The 16860-nt window shown below is 36.2% G+C and overlaps 1 protein-coding gene across 1 annotated transcript in view; it reads right to left on the bottom strand.

Annotated features, from left to right (window-relative positions):
- Positions 1 to 16845, bottom strand: part of NCAPG (non-SMC condensin I complex subunit G) — a 53846-nt gene extending 37001 nt beyond the window's left edge. Inside the window, exons 1-11 of the mRNA XM_064584329.1 lie at positions 16512 to 16845; positions 15390 to 15593; positions 14254 to 14482; positions 11897 to 12042; positions 11528 to 11612; positions 9896 to 10088; positions 9269 to 9418; positions 4045 to 4185; positions 2938 to 3061; positions 1665 to 1751; positions 1169 to 1348 (exon numbers count right to left, since the gene is read on the bottom strand). Coding sequence (XP_064440399.1) covers positions 1169 to 1348; positions 1665 to 1751; positions 2938 to 3061; positions 4045 to 4185; positions 9269 to 9418; positions 9896 to 10088; positions 11528 to 11612; positions 11897 to 12042; positions 14254 to 14482; positions 15390 to 15593; positions 16512 to 16622 — 1650 coding nt within the window. The 5' untranslated portion in view covers positions 16623 to 16845. The remainder of the gene's footprint in view (positions 1 to 1168; positions 1349 to 1664; positions 1752 to 2937; positions 3062 to 4044; positions 4186 to 9268; positions 9419 to 9895; positions 10089 to 11527; positions 11613 to 11896; positions 12043 to 14253; positions 14483 to 15389; positions 15594 to 16511) is intronic.
- Positions 16846 to 16860: the final 15 nt, after the last annotated feature.

Genomic DNA, 16860 nt, shown 5'->3' with positions numbered 1-16860 from the left:
TAATAATCCATAGACTTTGTCAAACAAAATAAGGTACTAGCTAGGAAAATAAAATTCAGGCATACTCAAAAGTGGAGTGTTTGAGCAGGGATGTCTATGGCTAGAGAGCACAAGGACATAGCACAACTTACAAAATGCTCCTGTATAGTAAACTCTTCCCTATTCAGTATTCTACTTATGAGCATACTCCAATCAGCACTTTCTAAACTGAAGTAAAATAATAATGATATTTACTACAAAAGGCAAAATTCTAAAAGACCCCCTGAAAGTTAACATCAAATATTATACTGATACCATTCTATCTTATGATAAAATATGACAAGTTTATCAAACACAATGAAGTTTAAAAAAAAATGAATGCTGTGGGCGCCTGGGTGGCTCAGTTGGTTAAGCGACTGCCTTCGGCTCAGGTCATGATCCTGGAGTCCCTGGATCGAGTCCCGCATCGGGCTCCCTGCTCGGCAGGGAGTCTGCTTCTCCCTCTGACCCTCCTCCCTCTCATGCTCTCTGTATCTCATTCTCTGTCTCAAATAAATAAATAAAATCTTAAAAAAAAAAAAAAAAAAGAATGCTGAAACTCAGCTTTAAGTGTTACTAGATAAAATGCTTAGTATTTCATTTAAAATAACAAAACTACTTAGCTTTTTCTAAAAACAAAAATGTAGTTAAGCTTTAAAAATTTACATGTATAATGGGACAGTTACAGAAATTCTTTTCCCAGCTAAGTCAGGAGTCTTCCACAAAGAAAAAGATGGATAGATAGATGCATATTCCTTTTCTAAAGCATTCAAAACACATACACTCTCTCGCTCAATCTCTCTCTCTCTCTCTCTCTCTCTCTCTCACACACACACACACACACACACGGAAAACACTAGAAGGCAAGTTTCCTTAGCAAGGAAGAAAGACTATATAGACTACAGAGATTAGCGTGACAATGGAGCAAATAAAGTCCTAGTTATAATAATTAAAGCTAATTGAGGCCTTTCAAAGTCTAAGATAAAAAGAAACAAGAGAAAAAAATTATTTTCATGTTAATTCATGATACTTCTAAAAAGTCCTCCAAATAAATATATTCTGGCAGATTTGAGTTAAGAAAGAAAATAAAGTGTAGTTGAGATGATTGATTAATAACAGCTGAAATTTAGTATGATAAAGTAATCTATACCTTCTCTATATGGACTTCTTTGATTTCAAGTTGCTCTGTCTCTTTCAATAGGTTTATTTTGGCATCTTCTAATGCTTTTATTTCTTCTTTTAATTCTGATGCTTGATTAAAATCCTGTAAGTTAATGCAATTTTCCAAAGCTTCTTTTGCCTCAATAAGTTTAACTTTTATTTCTGCCATCTAAGGAAAGATACAAATTGCTTTAACAAAAACTATTATTATGAACATCTATAGCAAACTAAAGAGTAATACTTAACATCATGACACCATATACAACAACAGCCATATACAAAAAAGTCGTAGTCTTCCTGATCCAAAGAAGGGCAAATCTTCCAAACTGCATAATCTGGTAACATTTTAGATACTCTTATAGTTTAACAGTTAATCAATAATTTGACTCTGTGAGAACAATTTTGAAAATGTAGAGCAAGAGGAAACAAAAGACTTGCATGGCTACGTTATACTCAAGCATTTATTTAATTTAGAAGAAATTTACCTTGAGTTCTTTCTTTCTTGCATCAGCTGGATCACCAGCACCAACAGTAACAATGGGCGCCCTAATCTCTGAGATAATTTCTGTAACCTGATAAGTTAGAATTCAGAGTACATGCTTTAATATATGTTCTATATCATAAAATGAATCAAACTGCTACACAGAACTCCAAATAGTATCCACAATCTCTTTAAAAATAGAGCAAAACAGAGTAAAACAGCACACATTCTACTTGCTAGACAATTTTGGGGAAAGAAATGACCAAACAATATACCTGACTAAAAACTCTAAGATTATGAGAAGGTAAATAGGCACATAGACATTGAAGATAAATTCTCTCATATAATGCTTGAAAAACAAAGAAAAATGAATATAGTATCTAATCTTAGGCACCAAAAACTAGAATTCTGTCTATAATCCTCAACTCCCTCCCTTGTTTAGCTCCACGGGAGTTAAATATAGAAAAACAGAATACTCTTTTATTCTTCCTTTGGGTATACAATGCATAAATAATGACAGCCTAACTAAAGACTTTCCTTTCAGAGCCACTGGGACACAACAGTTGGCTGATTCAGGAAAAGGCTACATCCCAAATGAAGGTACTTAAGCAGATGTTGGATAACCACTAACTGGGAATGTTGCATGTTGTAGAAAGGATTTATGTGTAAGTATGTATAAGAAGGGGTTGGAAAAGACAACCCTGAATTAATTTGCAACTCAGAGATTGTATGAATTGATGAAAAGCACTGATACGGGTCTTTTTGGCTAGCCCAGAAAAAATAATACTTGGCAATAGTATTATAACAGATAACATTTATTTCTGTATTTACCAAGCACTTGATGAACACTATTTCATTGAACAAGGTAGATTTTATTGTTATTCGCACTTTGCAGACAAGTAAAAAGGCTAAATTAAGTAACTTGCTCAAAGTCACAAAGCTAGAAAGTAGCAGAAGGGATCTGAACCTAAGTGCGTCTAATTTGAGCCAGCTCTCAAACACTCTAGTGACTAAGACATATGTGTCCCCTCTTCCCTAACTTGTTCCATTTCAAACTGATTCAACAGAATGATAGGAAGAGAAGGAGATGATTTTTCAAATGTGTGTGTGGGAGAGAGATTTAGTTTTAAGAAGTCTAAAAACTTAATATACAAGACTAAAACAAAAGGCAATTAAAGATAAATAAAGCAAAAAATACTGAAAAGAAAACAAGACAATCCTCAATATCGTTGACCAAAACCTTTTAACCTTTATGAACAATTAAGAAAATTACTTACAATTTGTGTTCTCTTATTATCATCCATAACGATGCAGAGCAATCTCTCAACAAGAAAAGAAAGTAGGGATACCGGGGTTGTGGGTAGAGTAAGAATCTCCTGTAAAACAGCCAGTAGTCCTTTCCTGCATTCAAAAAGAACTATTTTCACTTAAACATGATGGTAGAAACACATTTTATCTCTAACATTTCATTTATTCTGCAGACTTAATTTTATTTATCTCAGTTCTTTTTTATCACCATAGGTACAAAAAAATTATGTATAGACTAGGTCAAAAATTTATGTTCTGCAAAAAAAAAAAAAAATTTTTATAAAGACCCTACAATCTGTCATAAATCAACACGATGAAATGAAAAACATCAGAAGTGAATCAAATCTTTAGAGAGTATTACTAGCCTTCTCTGTAATAGAGATTTTTAAGCAAAATCTGCAATTTTATTGATTTATTCTGAAAAAATTGAATTATTTCCATATATATGAACAAAATGGATACAAACTGCACAGGTCTACCTATATGCATATTTTTGCCCATAAATATAGTATAGCACAATTCCAGAAATACAATACAGTACTTTATTTTCTCTTCCTTAAATTTTCTTAATAACATTTTTCTCTAGCTTACTTTATTTTAAGAATATGGTATATAATACATATAATATAGAAAATCATGTTAATCAACTGTTTATGTCAATTTTTATGTTTATGCTTATTGGTAAGGCTTTTAGTCAATAGGCTATTAATAATTAGGTTTTTGAGAGGTCAAAAGTTATATCTGGATTCTGACTCCAGAGAGGGGATGGGGGACCAGCACCCTTACCCCCTCCCCGTGTTGTTCAAGAGTCAATTATATGTATGTATGTGTGTGTGTGTATGTATATATATATACACACACATATATGTATGTATACACAGAGAGACAGAGAGAGAGAGAGAAAGGGTGTATTTCCTGTTAGATATTACATGTGTAAGAGGAAAAAGAAAACTCTTTATTGTACTTCAGAGAGCTAGGTTAAATATAAATATACTTAATCATACCGTAACAAGACTATATTTCAATATAGGATGTTAGAAGAGCAAATTAGGACAAGGGTTAATATTTAGACATACCTTCCTCCTTCTTCACTTGTATCCAAAGACTTGATAATTAGAATTAACTGTTGACCTATAAATTCTTTTGACATCAAATTTCCAATATAAGAAAAATCATTTTTCATTTCATCTTTAACAACTGGGATACTCTGAATATAACTAAAACAAGCAGAAAAAATAAAATGTAAAATCTGTTAAAAAAAAAAACATTAGCTCCCCATGAGGTCAGAAAAGGGTCTTTTTCAGTTCATATTACTTCAAATATATGGATGTTTATACCACATTATTCTAATTTGGCCTAAAGAATAAACTCTATGCTATTGTTATGAACTTCTGTAAACAAACTTATGGGCTTGAATCAAAAAGAATTTGGAAAATATACTCAATAAAGATTCAAATTTCTTATGGGAAATTTTCAAAAGGCACATATTTGACTCTCAAATTGATAACATTATTTCAATGTCACCAATATTTTTTTTTATTCTTATGTTAATCCCCATACATCATTAGTTCTAGATGAAGTGTTCCATGATTCATAACACCCAGTGCTCCATGCAGAACGTGCCCTCCTCAATACCCACCACCAGGCCAACCCATCCTCCCACCCCCCTCCCCTCTAGAACCCTCAGTTTGTTTTTCAGAGTCCATCGTCTCTCATGGTTCGTCCACCCCTCCGATTTCCCCCACTTCATTCTTCCCCTCCTGCTATCTTCTTCTTCTTCTTCTTTTTTCTTAACATATATTGCATTATTTGTTTCAGAGGTACAGATCTGAGATTCAACAGTCTTGCACAATTCACAGCGCTTACCAGAGCACATACCCTCCCCAGTGTCTATCACCCAGTCACCCCATCCCTCCCACCTCACCCCCCACTCCAACAACACTCAGTTTCCTGCGATTAAGAATTCCTCATATCAGTGAGATCATATGATACATGTCTTTCTCTGACTTATTTCACTCAACATAATACCCTCCAGTTCTATCCACGTCATTGCAAATGGCAAGATCTCATTCCTTTTGATGGCTGCATAATATTCCATTGTATATATATACCACATCTTTATCCAGTCATCTGTCAATGGACATCTTGGCTCTTTCCACAGTTTGGCTATTGTGGACATTGCTGCTATAAACATCGGGGTGCATGTACCCCTTCGGATCCCTACTTTTGTATCTTTGGGGTAAATACCCAGTAGTGCAATTGCTGGATCATAGGGTAGCTCTATTTTCAACTTTTTGAGGAACCTCCATACAGTTTTCCAGAGTGGCTGCACCAGCTTGCATTCCCACCAACAGTGTAGGAGGGTTCCCCTTTCTCCGCATCCCCGCCAACATCTGTCGTTTCCTGACTTGTTAATTTTAGCCATTCTGACTGTCACCAATATTTTCAATTAGAGTCCTGGATCCCTTTAATAAAAACTCAGTTTTTCATAAAGAGCTAGTCTTCACTCATCATCCCTAACTGACCATTATTCTTTTGCTTAAAAGAATAGTAATAATTAATACCAATTATGCAAGTAATCCATGAATACAATGACCTTTTAAAAAAAATCAGAAAAATAGACCTTCATGAATTTGTATTATCCTTGCTTAGGGGCCCTACTAATATCTGTATTGTTCTTATTTTAGTGTAGATACTCCTAAACAAGCACCATCTACTACCCTTTTATTCTTACTATCACTGCCCAACTTAAAGCCTTTTACAAACCTCACCTAGATAAAATTCAACAGCCTATCAAAAGGTCTCCCTTTTTTGTGTGATCAAAAAAAAAGCTACTTAAAGGCAGAATTAGGAGTTTAAGCTTAGACAACTAGGTGCTTTTAGGCTATAAGTAATATGAAAAACAATCCTGATGAAAAATGTCATTTTTAAAATGTCAACAAAAATCAAGTTATAAAAACTGCAGAACTATGTCTGATGAATAAACTGACTTGTCTTTAAAATGACAACCAAGAGTAAATAAAAGCTCACAAATCTCTGGCCATGAGATTAGGACTTTCAATGGTATCAGCACTCTGGGTTCCAGTAGAAAACTAAAGGAAAGAAACTAATAATTATCAAAATCATTAGCTTAGTAGTTGCTGGTTTCTGACAAGCTAAAAAACCTTCACTCATCTTTGAATCCTCCCCTCCCCTTTGAGTACTTTTCCACTCTAGCTTTAGCACAATGCATGCATCAAGACAGAGGGTATTTTTTAAAATAAATTCAAAGAGTAGTTGGTTCATTAATAGGTTACAAATCTCGAACTGCATAAATACAACTCAAAATGGACCCACCGATTTTAATTACCATGAAATCATCTTTTTAACCATTTTTAAACATATTCATTACAATGAAGAGACCACTCAAGAATAAGAAAGCCTTTTTCTTATTCTTAAAGCTCTCTCCAAGAATTTAGACTTAAGGTCACTTTCTAAAAATTATGTTGGTGTCTCTTTTTCTTCCTCAAATTTGACAAGCCTAATTTAATATCCCTGATTTCTTCCTTTATGTGAATACCTCATTTAACAGGAAATTGTTTCATATCAGAATTCTGAGTCACTACCTCTTTCTGCTACAGAATGTCTGAAAATATATCTCTGAGATTATCAGGAAATAGTTTTTCCATTTAATTTTGTTTCTGTACCTGAATAAGCTAATCCTATCTAGTGACGTTGCCCCAAAAAGAAAACCACTCTATTTCTCAAGTATTTTTCAATAATAATTAAAATACAATTTTTAAAGTTTTCTTCTTTATAAATGAAAAAAAGCTGATTAAAAGCTACCTATTTCAAAACTCACAGATTAAGTGACAGAGGAAATACAAGAATCCCTGACTTCTCAGAGCCAGAAGAACCAAGCTCCCTACCTGTTGATTTCAGTAACTAAGAGTTAATCTGTGAGGTAATCCTTGAGGAGAGGCTTTCCCTCTGTTACTTAAATATTTATTTCCTCATATTTTCTTTATTTTCTATGAACATTTATTACTTTTATATTAATTCATATTATTAAGCATTGCATCAAATTCATTCGTTTTGGACATACTACAACATGGCTCAAACAGCATTATAACGAATACTCTAAATACTGAAATCTGAAATAATTACTATTGAAACAGGAGATTCACACATATTTTTTATGCTGTTACTATGAACTCAGGTTGTAAGTTTCCATTTTGGCTCACATTTAAGATATTTATCCTTGATTCAATATTTTGCATACAAATTAAAATGCACTTATAGTTTTGCCTCCTAACTTACATGGAATCATTATAAGCAAAAGCAGAATACTACATTCCATACAAAGAGAATTCAGGCCTGTAATTCATGTTATATGGAAGAAGCTTTTTAAAAAATGCATCAAAAGCATAAAGTTAAAAATCTACACACCAAAATCTATCAAAATATATATAACTTTTGGCCCAGCAATTCCACTTCTGGGAATCAACCCCACAAAATCCCAACATACATAAAATGTATGGTCTAACACAACTTTGTCAGTGAAAACTGGAATCATGCTAAATGTCCATTGACAGAGAAGTAAATTAATTGCCATCATAAATTGATTTTATGATTGCCAATTGATTGCCATCATACTATGGGATGATACGTTGTTAAGAGTGTGATAAATTTGGGGCGTCTGGGTGGCTCAGTTCGTTAAGCGACTGCCTTCGGCTCGGGTCATGATCCTGGAGTCCCGGGATCGAGTCCCACATCAGGCTCCCTGCTCAGCAGGGAGTCTGCTTCTCCCTCTGACCCTCCTCCCTCTCATGCTCTCTGTCTCTCATTCTCTCTCTCGCAAATAAAAAAAAAAAAAAAAAAAGAGAGTGTGATAAATTTATATGCACCAACATATAATGATCGCAGATATAAGTAGCTGGGGAAAAACCCCAAATATGTATAGTGTGCTATGTTTAAAATGTAATTTATGTTTTTATAATACATTTAAAATGTAATTTATGTATTTTAATGTATGTGTATATAAATGTAGAGAAAGAGGTCTGAAAGTGTATACGCCAAATTGTTAAGTCTAAGATAAATGGAACTGAGGAATTAGGAGATGAAAGGAAAATTCCACATTTTTCTTCTATATATTTCTGTATTTGAATTTTGACAAGAATTGCATTCATGTTTTACTTGGTAATTTTAAAGTGAAATGAGAGGGCGCCTGGGTGGCTCAGTTGGTTAAGCGACTGCCTTCGGCTCAGGTCATGATCCCGGAGTCCCTGGATCGAGTCCCACATTGGGCTCCCTGCTTGGGGAGCTTCTCCCTCTGACCCTCCCCCCTCTCATGTGCTCTCTCTCTCATTCTCTCTCTCTCAAATAAATAAATAAAATCTTTAAAAAAAAAAAAAATAAAATAAAGTGAAATGAGAATAATTAAGAAAAAGGTATATTTTGAAAAAACTTTTTAAGAAACAAAAAGCCAAATGGTGACAGTTTTAATTAATATTAAACTAGCCACAAAGGTTCACCTTGTCAGTTGGAAAAGTATGGCCCATGCACCAGATACAGCCTGCTGCTTGTTTTCATACAGTTTGCAAGCTAAATGGAAGCTTATTTATACATGGATGTATACACATATACATTTGAAAATATATAGATGAAAATTACATAAAATTAAAATTTTAGTGTCCATAAAAGTTGAAAGAAGTTTTATTAGAAAACAGTTACAATCATTCATCATATATTCTTTGGCTGCTTTTGCACACCCACAGCAGAGCTGTCATTGCGACACAGGTCCACAGACTAAAATAGTTACTATCTGACCCTCAGAAAAGGTTTGCCAACCAATTTCAAAGAGTAACATATCATCATTATCAACTTTATGGAGAAATGTTCATAATCACATCCTAACGGTTTTTATTTTTTTATTTTTTTAAAGATTTTATTTATTTATTTGAGAGAGAGAGAATGAGAGAGCACATGAGAGGGGGAGGGTCAGAGGGAGAAGCAGACTCCCTGCCGAGCAGGGAGCCCGATGCGGGACTCGATCCAGGATCATGACCTGAGCTTAACCAACTGAGCCACCCAGGCACCCCATCCTAACGGTTTTAAGGAATGTCCCTAAACATACTGACTTTTTACTCTTTCAGTGTTCTGTCCAGCACAGAATATTCTTCAGACTCAATGCACATTCTTATTTATCCCTGCCTAGCCAAATAACTGACCCCTGATCAAGCATGACTTTGAGGGAGGGGGCTACACGGTTGACACACACAGGAACAAAAGTACTATCCGAACAAAAAGAAAAAATTTTACCTTAGTAAATACTCTGCATACACTATGGGCTCTGGCAAAATTTGCTCCAAAAATTCTTCACCTTCATCTCCTTTTGATTTCACATACTCACAAAGGACACGCCAATACAAAGCATTTTCAGGAGTTAATGTTTCCACTGGAATCAGTTTCCTTCATTTAAAAGGGAGAGAATAAGAGAAAGAATAATCTTAAAATTAAAAATTTGAATGGAGTATAAAAAATGGGAAATAAAAAGCAGACCTGATTTATAACCAGCATCCTTTTAATTGCAAAGTCATTAACTTATCCACCCACACACAAATGAAAATATTTAGAGCAAAAGAAAAAAAAAAAAGAATCAAACAAGCAAGCATACAATAGGGAAGCATGTCGTTGGACTTTCCATGGTAAGCTAATGCAAAAATCAAAGTAACAAAATGGGAAAAAAAAAGAATGCAGCTAAAGTAGTCTATGATAAGGTAGTGAGTTCTTACACAAGAGGGATAAATGAGAAAAGACATCCATCAGAGTAAAGAAAACACAAGTGAGGTAGATAAAAGCTATTGAAACAATCCGAAGTAATCAGAAAAGGACTAATTTTAATTGGAGAAGTTCACGAGTATCACATTTCAAGTAATGAATATATACCTGCCATCATTATTTTTACAGATTTCTGCCAGTTCATTAAGAGGAGCCACTGAAAATAAGGCATTGAGAACAGAGACTGCCACTTCAGGAGAATTTTCCACATCTAACCGATGAAGCAACTCTAATATATTTCCTTCAGTGAAACGTAACCAGCCTTGGAGAAGATGCTTCTGCATTGCTTGTTTCACAGCATCTGTTAAGTCATTTGAAATATAAGTGAACAGAGGCTCCCTCTAGCTTCCATTTCCTGTATTTTGTCTGTATTAATGACCTTTTATCAGATTAATGTTAACATAAAATCAGTATTTATAATAAAAATGAGAAGAGACTAAGAACAACAAAGAAAAATACCGAAGAAAAAAAAAGGTACAATAATATTGCAAAAATCACTATGCTGCTCACTTCTAATAAAAATGGAAAAGGCCCGGGACGCCTGGGTGGCTCAGATGGTTAAGCATCTGCCTTCGGCTCGGGTCATGATCCCAGGGTCCTGGGATCGAGCCCCACATCGGGCTCTGTGCTCAGCAGGGAGCCTGCTTCTCCCTCTCCCTCTGCCTGCCTGTCTGCCTACTTGTGATATCTCTCTCTCTCTGTCAAATAAATAAATAAAATCTTTAAAAAAAAAAAAAAAAAAATGGAAAAGGCCCAAACCAATACCCAATCACTATTACGGCCTACAAAAATATCTGCATTCCTTCTCCCCAGGGTTCATGGGGCTTCAGTGTTAGTCCTGACATTATGATAGCGATTATTTCACCTGATGCCTGACTTCATCTATTACACGATTGTTATTTGCAGTAGTGAATCATAAGCATGTATCACTGAACAAACTTTATTCTTAGTTTTTTAAGAAGTCATCCTCCCAGTCATTAGTCCTCTGACAATGTTTTGAAACTCAAGTTTTCTTGCTACAGCAAAATTAAGCTATCTTAGTCTTCTCATGGGGATTGGAAATTTAAGATATATTGTTCCTCATTACTCCTGTGAGCAGTCTCTAGTTTTAACAGAGAGAAAAAGAAAAAAAAAAAAAAAAAAGGAAAATTATGCTAGTCTGATCATTCTTAATTTCTGTCCCCACAGTACTTCACACATTCTTATCAAGCTATACACAAAGGGGAGGGTGCCTGGGTGACTCAGTCAGTTAAGAGTCTGCCTTTAGGTCAGGTCATGATCCCAGGGTCCTGGGATCAAGCCCTGTGTCAGGCCTTCTGGGGCGGGGTGGTTGCTTCTCCCTTTCCCTTGGCTCCTCCCCCCACTCTCATGCTTTCTTTCTTTCTCTCTCAAATACAAAAAAAAAGGAAGAAAGAAAAGATATACACAAAGGGAATAGATAGCACTTTTTTAGAAGAGAGAGTTGAAAAAGAGTTCCTGCCCTCTGATATAAATTAGCTATATAGCCTTGAGATATAGTTTCACCTGTAAAACACAGGAAAATTAAAACAAACACTGCTCCTTTAACTACCAGGATCTTTAACCCTTTGAAATGTTTTCTACATGGTGTACCAAGCGAAATTTTGACAGGCTGTGTCATTGATGGGCTTACTTGACATAATTAAGGACACATGTTTTCTAAATCTTCTAAGTCTACTAAACCAAAATCTGATGTTTTGTATATACAGAAGTCTATCTTACCTGATCTGTCATTAAGACCTTGTTGAAGGAGCATTACTCTCTGAGCAATGGACAGAGCTCTCATATGAACCTTTTCAGCTAAAACCTTAAAGAGATAGTAATAATAATAAGGTGGTCATTAAACTCAACATAGTCTACATATTTCATAACTAATAATATCTCCTTCATCTAAGAAAATAACCCAGAATTTCCAAAACAAATATCTGGTAACACATTTAATGTAATAAGAGTATACCTAAATTATTTATACTTTCTATCCATAAAAATCTCATAAAAATCCATAAAAATTGAAGAAATCATTATTACATGCCAAATATTTTTCAAAAGTATTTTAAGAATATGTCTACACAAGTTATTAGGCTTATTTACCTGATAAGCCAGCTTTCTGACAGTCTCTTTCACATCCTTGGTGCGCCCCACAATTTTTGGCAAAGTCTTTGCTGATGGTGCAATACATGATAACACTGCACGCCTAACTTCTGGATTTGAATCATTTTCAATCAAAGTAGCATATGCTAAAAATAGAGCAATACATTTTAGTACACTAAAGAAATATTATTTATTTAACCATAGTCATAAGATAGCCCACATTTTGGTATTTGACAATATCTTTAAAATAATAAAGATAATCAATTTTTAGTCTTACACATTTAATTTTAGCGGAAGATTTTTTTCCTGCCAACTTCCCTTAAAAAATAAATTAAGAAATTTGTCAAAAGACTAGGCACAGGGGCGCCTGAGTGGCTCAGTCGTTAAGCGTCTGCCTTCGGCTCAGGTCATGATCCTAGGGTCCTGGGATCAAGCCCCACATCGGGCTCCCTGCTCCGCGGGAAGCCTGCTTCTCCCTCTCCCACTCCCCCTGCTTGTGTTCCCTCTCTCGCTGTGTCTCTCTCTGTCGAATAAATAAATAAAAAAAATCTTAAAAAAAAAAAAAAAAGACTAGGCACAAAGTCTAAAACTAAAAACAAAGAGCCCTAAAGATCATGTAAAATCCATCAATAAGATTGTCTTTTTTTTTTTTTTTAAGATTTTATTTATTCATTTGAGAGAGAGCACATGAGAGGGGGGAAGGTCAGAGGGAGAAGCAGACTCCCTGCTGAGCAGGGAGCCCAATGCAGGACTCCATCCCAGGACTCCAGGATCATGACCTGAGCCAAAGGCAGTCACTTAACCAACTGAGCCACCCAGGCACCCCGAGATTATGTCTTTGTTACTCTTCAAAATCTAAAAGAAAGCCTAGTATAGCAGGCAGTTTATTTTAAAGTAATAAGGTTTTATAAAGGGCTCATTATTTTGATTTTTAATGAGTCCTAAAGAAGGATGTAACTTCTAATTTCACTCCCTGAAACAAAATCCATTTCCTGTTATTTAAATGTTTATTCAACTCTACTTCTCAAATTTTCCCCAGCTTTATAATTACTTGTTGACTATTAAACATTTATTTTGTACAATATTATTATGTGTACCATTTAACACCAAAAAATATTAACTATCATCAGTTATCAAAACTGATTATAAAGCTATTAACAGGGACAAAGAAAAAAATGAAAATGTGCCCAAAATGTAGCTAGGCATGTATGGAAAAGTGGAATATGACTATCTTTACGAGCCCAGAGGTAGAGAAAAATTTCTTAAATAAAAGAAAGTGCAAATCAAAAGAAAGAAAGGAAGAAAAGGGAAAAAAGTGCAAGTCATAAAGGCAGAGACTGATTAATTTTGACATTAGGAATTTCTGTCTAACAGAAGATATCCCAAAGAGGGTGAAACAAAGAGCCATCTAAAGTTGAAAAAAATCTACAATTCACACAACTCCAAAATTTCTTTCCAGAATAAGAACTCCAGTAAATCAATATGACAAACAGAAAAATGAGAACACATTAATAGGCATTATATAGAAGAAATACAATTGACTGTTAAATATATGAAAAGATGCATAAAAGGATATATTTCATACATACAACCAGATAAACAAAAATTTTTAAATCTGACAATATCTAACACTGGAGAGAATATGGATAAATGAATGTTTTTATGCACGGTTACTGGGAGTATTAATTAGTAAACTGTTTTGTAGAACACTTGTACCTTATCTAATAAAGCTGAATGTGCACATATCCTAACAAATCCACCCTAGGTACACACCCCAGAAAAAACTATTTAAGCTGTGCACCAGAAGCCATGATAAGGAAGTTCATAGCAACAACACCATTTTTTTCAGAACAAAATAACTGGAAACCAGATAGTCTGTCATTATTAGAATAATTAGCTGTGTTAACAATTCATTCGACAGAATGTTTAAGACAGTAAATATATCAACATGGATGAATGTTACAATTATAAATAATTATTAGAAAGCACAGAAAAGTATGACTCATATAGCATACAAAACGATAGGCAAAACTTTTTAGAGACACACACATGTGGCTAATTGTTTAAACAGAAAGACAAGAGAGTAATTAACCCAAAATTCAGGATAATCGTTAACTCTGAGAGTGGGGTGGGACGTAAGGTAGTCTTCAAAGGCACTGATGATGTTCTATTTTTTTAAGTTGGGTGGTGGCTACTTGAGTATTTTTAAAAATCATATATATATATATATATATATATATATATATATATATGACCTATACTATTCCACATAGAGAAAAAAAAAAACAAAACACCTCTCTACTGAGAATTTAACAAAGTCAAGGAAACTGAAAAAGATTTTAGGAAGCTACACATACCATTAACGACTGGACATTCATCATCTTTGGGATCCTGAAGTCGTGAAAGAGCCAGAACTGCCTGTATCCTCACATTTGGAATTTTATCTTTCAATCTAATAAGCATGGCTTCATTAATTTTATCAAACAAATCATCATCAATCTGGGCATTTTCTGGCATACTTCCCAAGAGCTTGTTTATGAGCTGGCACACTCTAAATCTAACTGCATTGCTGTTTGCTTCATGAGACTGAAACGGGAACAAATCAAAATTTATTTGCAATCACATACCATTTGAATTGTTTAGAATTCAGGAAGTTACAAAAGTAATTCATTACTCGCAGAGAAACTACAATGCTACCTTAATCCATATGCATACTAAAAGTATTAAAATATGCACAATCCAGGGCGCCTGGGTGGCTCAGTTGGTTAAGCGACTGCCTTCGGCTCAGGTCATGATCCTGGAGTCCCGGGATCGAGTCCCGCATCGGGCTCCCTGCTCGGCGGGGAGTCTGCTTCTCCCTCTGACCCTCCTCCCTCTCATGCTCTCTGTCTCTCATTCTCTCTCTCTCAAATAAATAAATAAAATCTTTAAAATATATATATATACATATACACAATCCAAAGTAAGTATAAGCTAAATTACAAGAGCATACTTCTCTTTGTAGGAATTTTTACTTTACTTCTAAAATAAAGAACTCATTTATTTATTTATTTATTTTAAAGATTTTATTTATTTATTTGACAGAGAGAATGAGATAGAGAGAGCATGAGAGTGGGGAGGGTCAGAAGGAGAAGCAGACTCCCTGCTGAGCAGGGAGGCCAATGTGGGACTCCGTCCGGGGACTCCAGGATCATGACCTGAGCCGAAGGCAGTCGCTTAACCAACTGAGCCACCCAGGCGCCCCTAAAATAAAGAACTCATTTAAAATGATGTGAGAAGTGGCAAAGAGAGGTCATTAAAAACTTAACGCCGCATTTATTTTAAGTCCATTTCTTAATCTTAATGACAGTTCTAGTATTTCCTATAAAAGGCAGACTCATCCACATCTTCTCAGTTACTAAATACTTCATTCTCTAAAACATACAAACTCCCATGGACCTTTTAATATAATAAAGTTTTCTACAACACTTCCCCAAAGTTCCAGTTTTCATACCTTTAAAAGAAAGGTAAACAAATAATTTAAAATGCCACCATCTTCCTCTTCCTCATCATCTTCCATATCTGACTGGTGAAATGAAGTAACAAACTTGGCTGCAAAGTCTACTACTCTCTCCACCGCTGGTTCACGTTTATAGACCACCATAGCATATTTAAGATAATGGACAAACTCCTCATGAAAAACCGTTTTAACATCCATCTGAAAGACAAAAGAGAAACCCTGCACAAACTGCACTGATATAATCCCTTTTTCCCAACAGGACCCTAAGACTGCTTAAAGTACTAGTCGTAACTCAAACTGAAATCATTATTTAGTAAACTCAGGTGAGTTTCCAAACTATCAAAGGAAAAAAAATTGCACAGATCTCTCTCCAGAGAAATGCACTTCTCCAAGGAAGAAAACAAACGTGAATGTTGACAGTGAAAGGATCCCTTTGACTTTAATACCCTCTAAATTCTCAATATGCCTTGGTGCCAGTTTAGTAAAAATATGCTTCTTCATGAAACAACTCAAAATCAACAATGGCTTTCATATTTTACCACATTTAGCCTTACTCTTACACAGCGATTTCCTTTTGATACAACGTTCACATCCTATCTCATATCCTGAAACCCGATTATACTGACTTACAATTTTTCTTGGACCTCAAGGTAATTTTCCCGAAACTCACTGTCCTGTTCTTCTCACGGCACCACTCAAAACAGCATTTACTTAAATAGGAAGAGCCGGGTCCTAATGGTTAATTTGTTATTTGGTGATTCGATTCTATTTAACTGTGAATAATCTGGCGTTCCTGATGTACATGGGCGGTGACCTGAGGGACAACAACCGCTGAGCCACCCCGTTCAGGATCCACCCAGCGGCCCAACACTTGGCGCCCGGTCGCCCCGGTGCTCGTAAACGTTGCTCTCCAAAAATTCACAAAGAATTAACGGTCCGCGCCGGAGGCCGCTGGGGAGAGGGGGTGCCCGGGCGACCTGGGGCAGGTCTCCAGACCTCTCCGAACTGGGTCGGGAGGTTCGGAAGGTTGGAGTCCGGAGGGCCACGGGAGGCCCCTGGGGGACGCTGGTCCGGGGAGGGCGAGGGGCGGCGGCCGAGGCCCGGGGCCGCGCTTACCGTGCGGTAGGTGCGGCTCAGCGCCACCACCAGCTTCGCCTGGTTCTGGTGCGGCTGCTGCGCCAGCTGAAAGGCCTCCTTAACCGGCAGCAGCTTCTTCTCCGCCCCCATGGCGCCGGCACCCGGCCGGGACGAGCCCCGTCCGCTCCGGGCTGCAGGGTGCCTACGGCCCGCAGGTCAAGTTTACAGAGCCGCCGCGGGTTCCGGTCAGCAGGCAGCTGAGCACCCAGGGTGGAGTTACCGCCAGAGCGTTCAAATAATTCCCGCGGGGGAAGGAAATACCGCGAGACTGCCGCGAGAGCGGGAAGAGATGGATCCCTCCCTGAATTACGGCAGTTTGGGCGCATGC

The sequence above is a fragment of the Mirounga angustirostris genome, unplaced genomic scaffold, assembly GCF_029215605.1.
Source record: "Mirounga angustirostris isolate CCGP_5_RB_7025 unplaced genomic scaffold, mMirAng1.0.hap1 SCAF_2, whole genome shotgun sequence".
NCBI lineage: Eukaryota > Metazoa > Chordata > Mammalia > Carnivora > Phocidae > Mirounga > Mirounga angustirostris.
The sequence above is the reverse complement of the archived record's forward strand: the minus strand, read 5'-3'. Positions and strand labels throughout refer to the sequence as shown.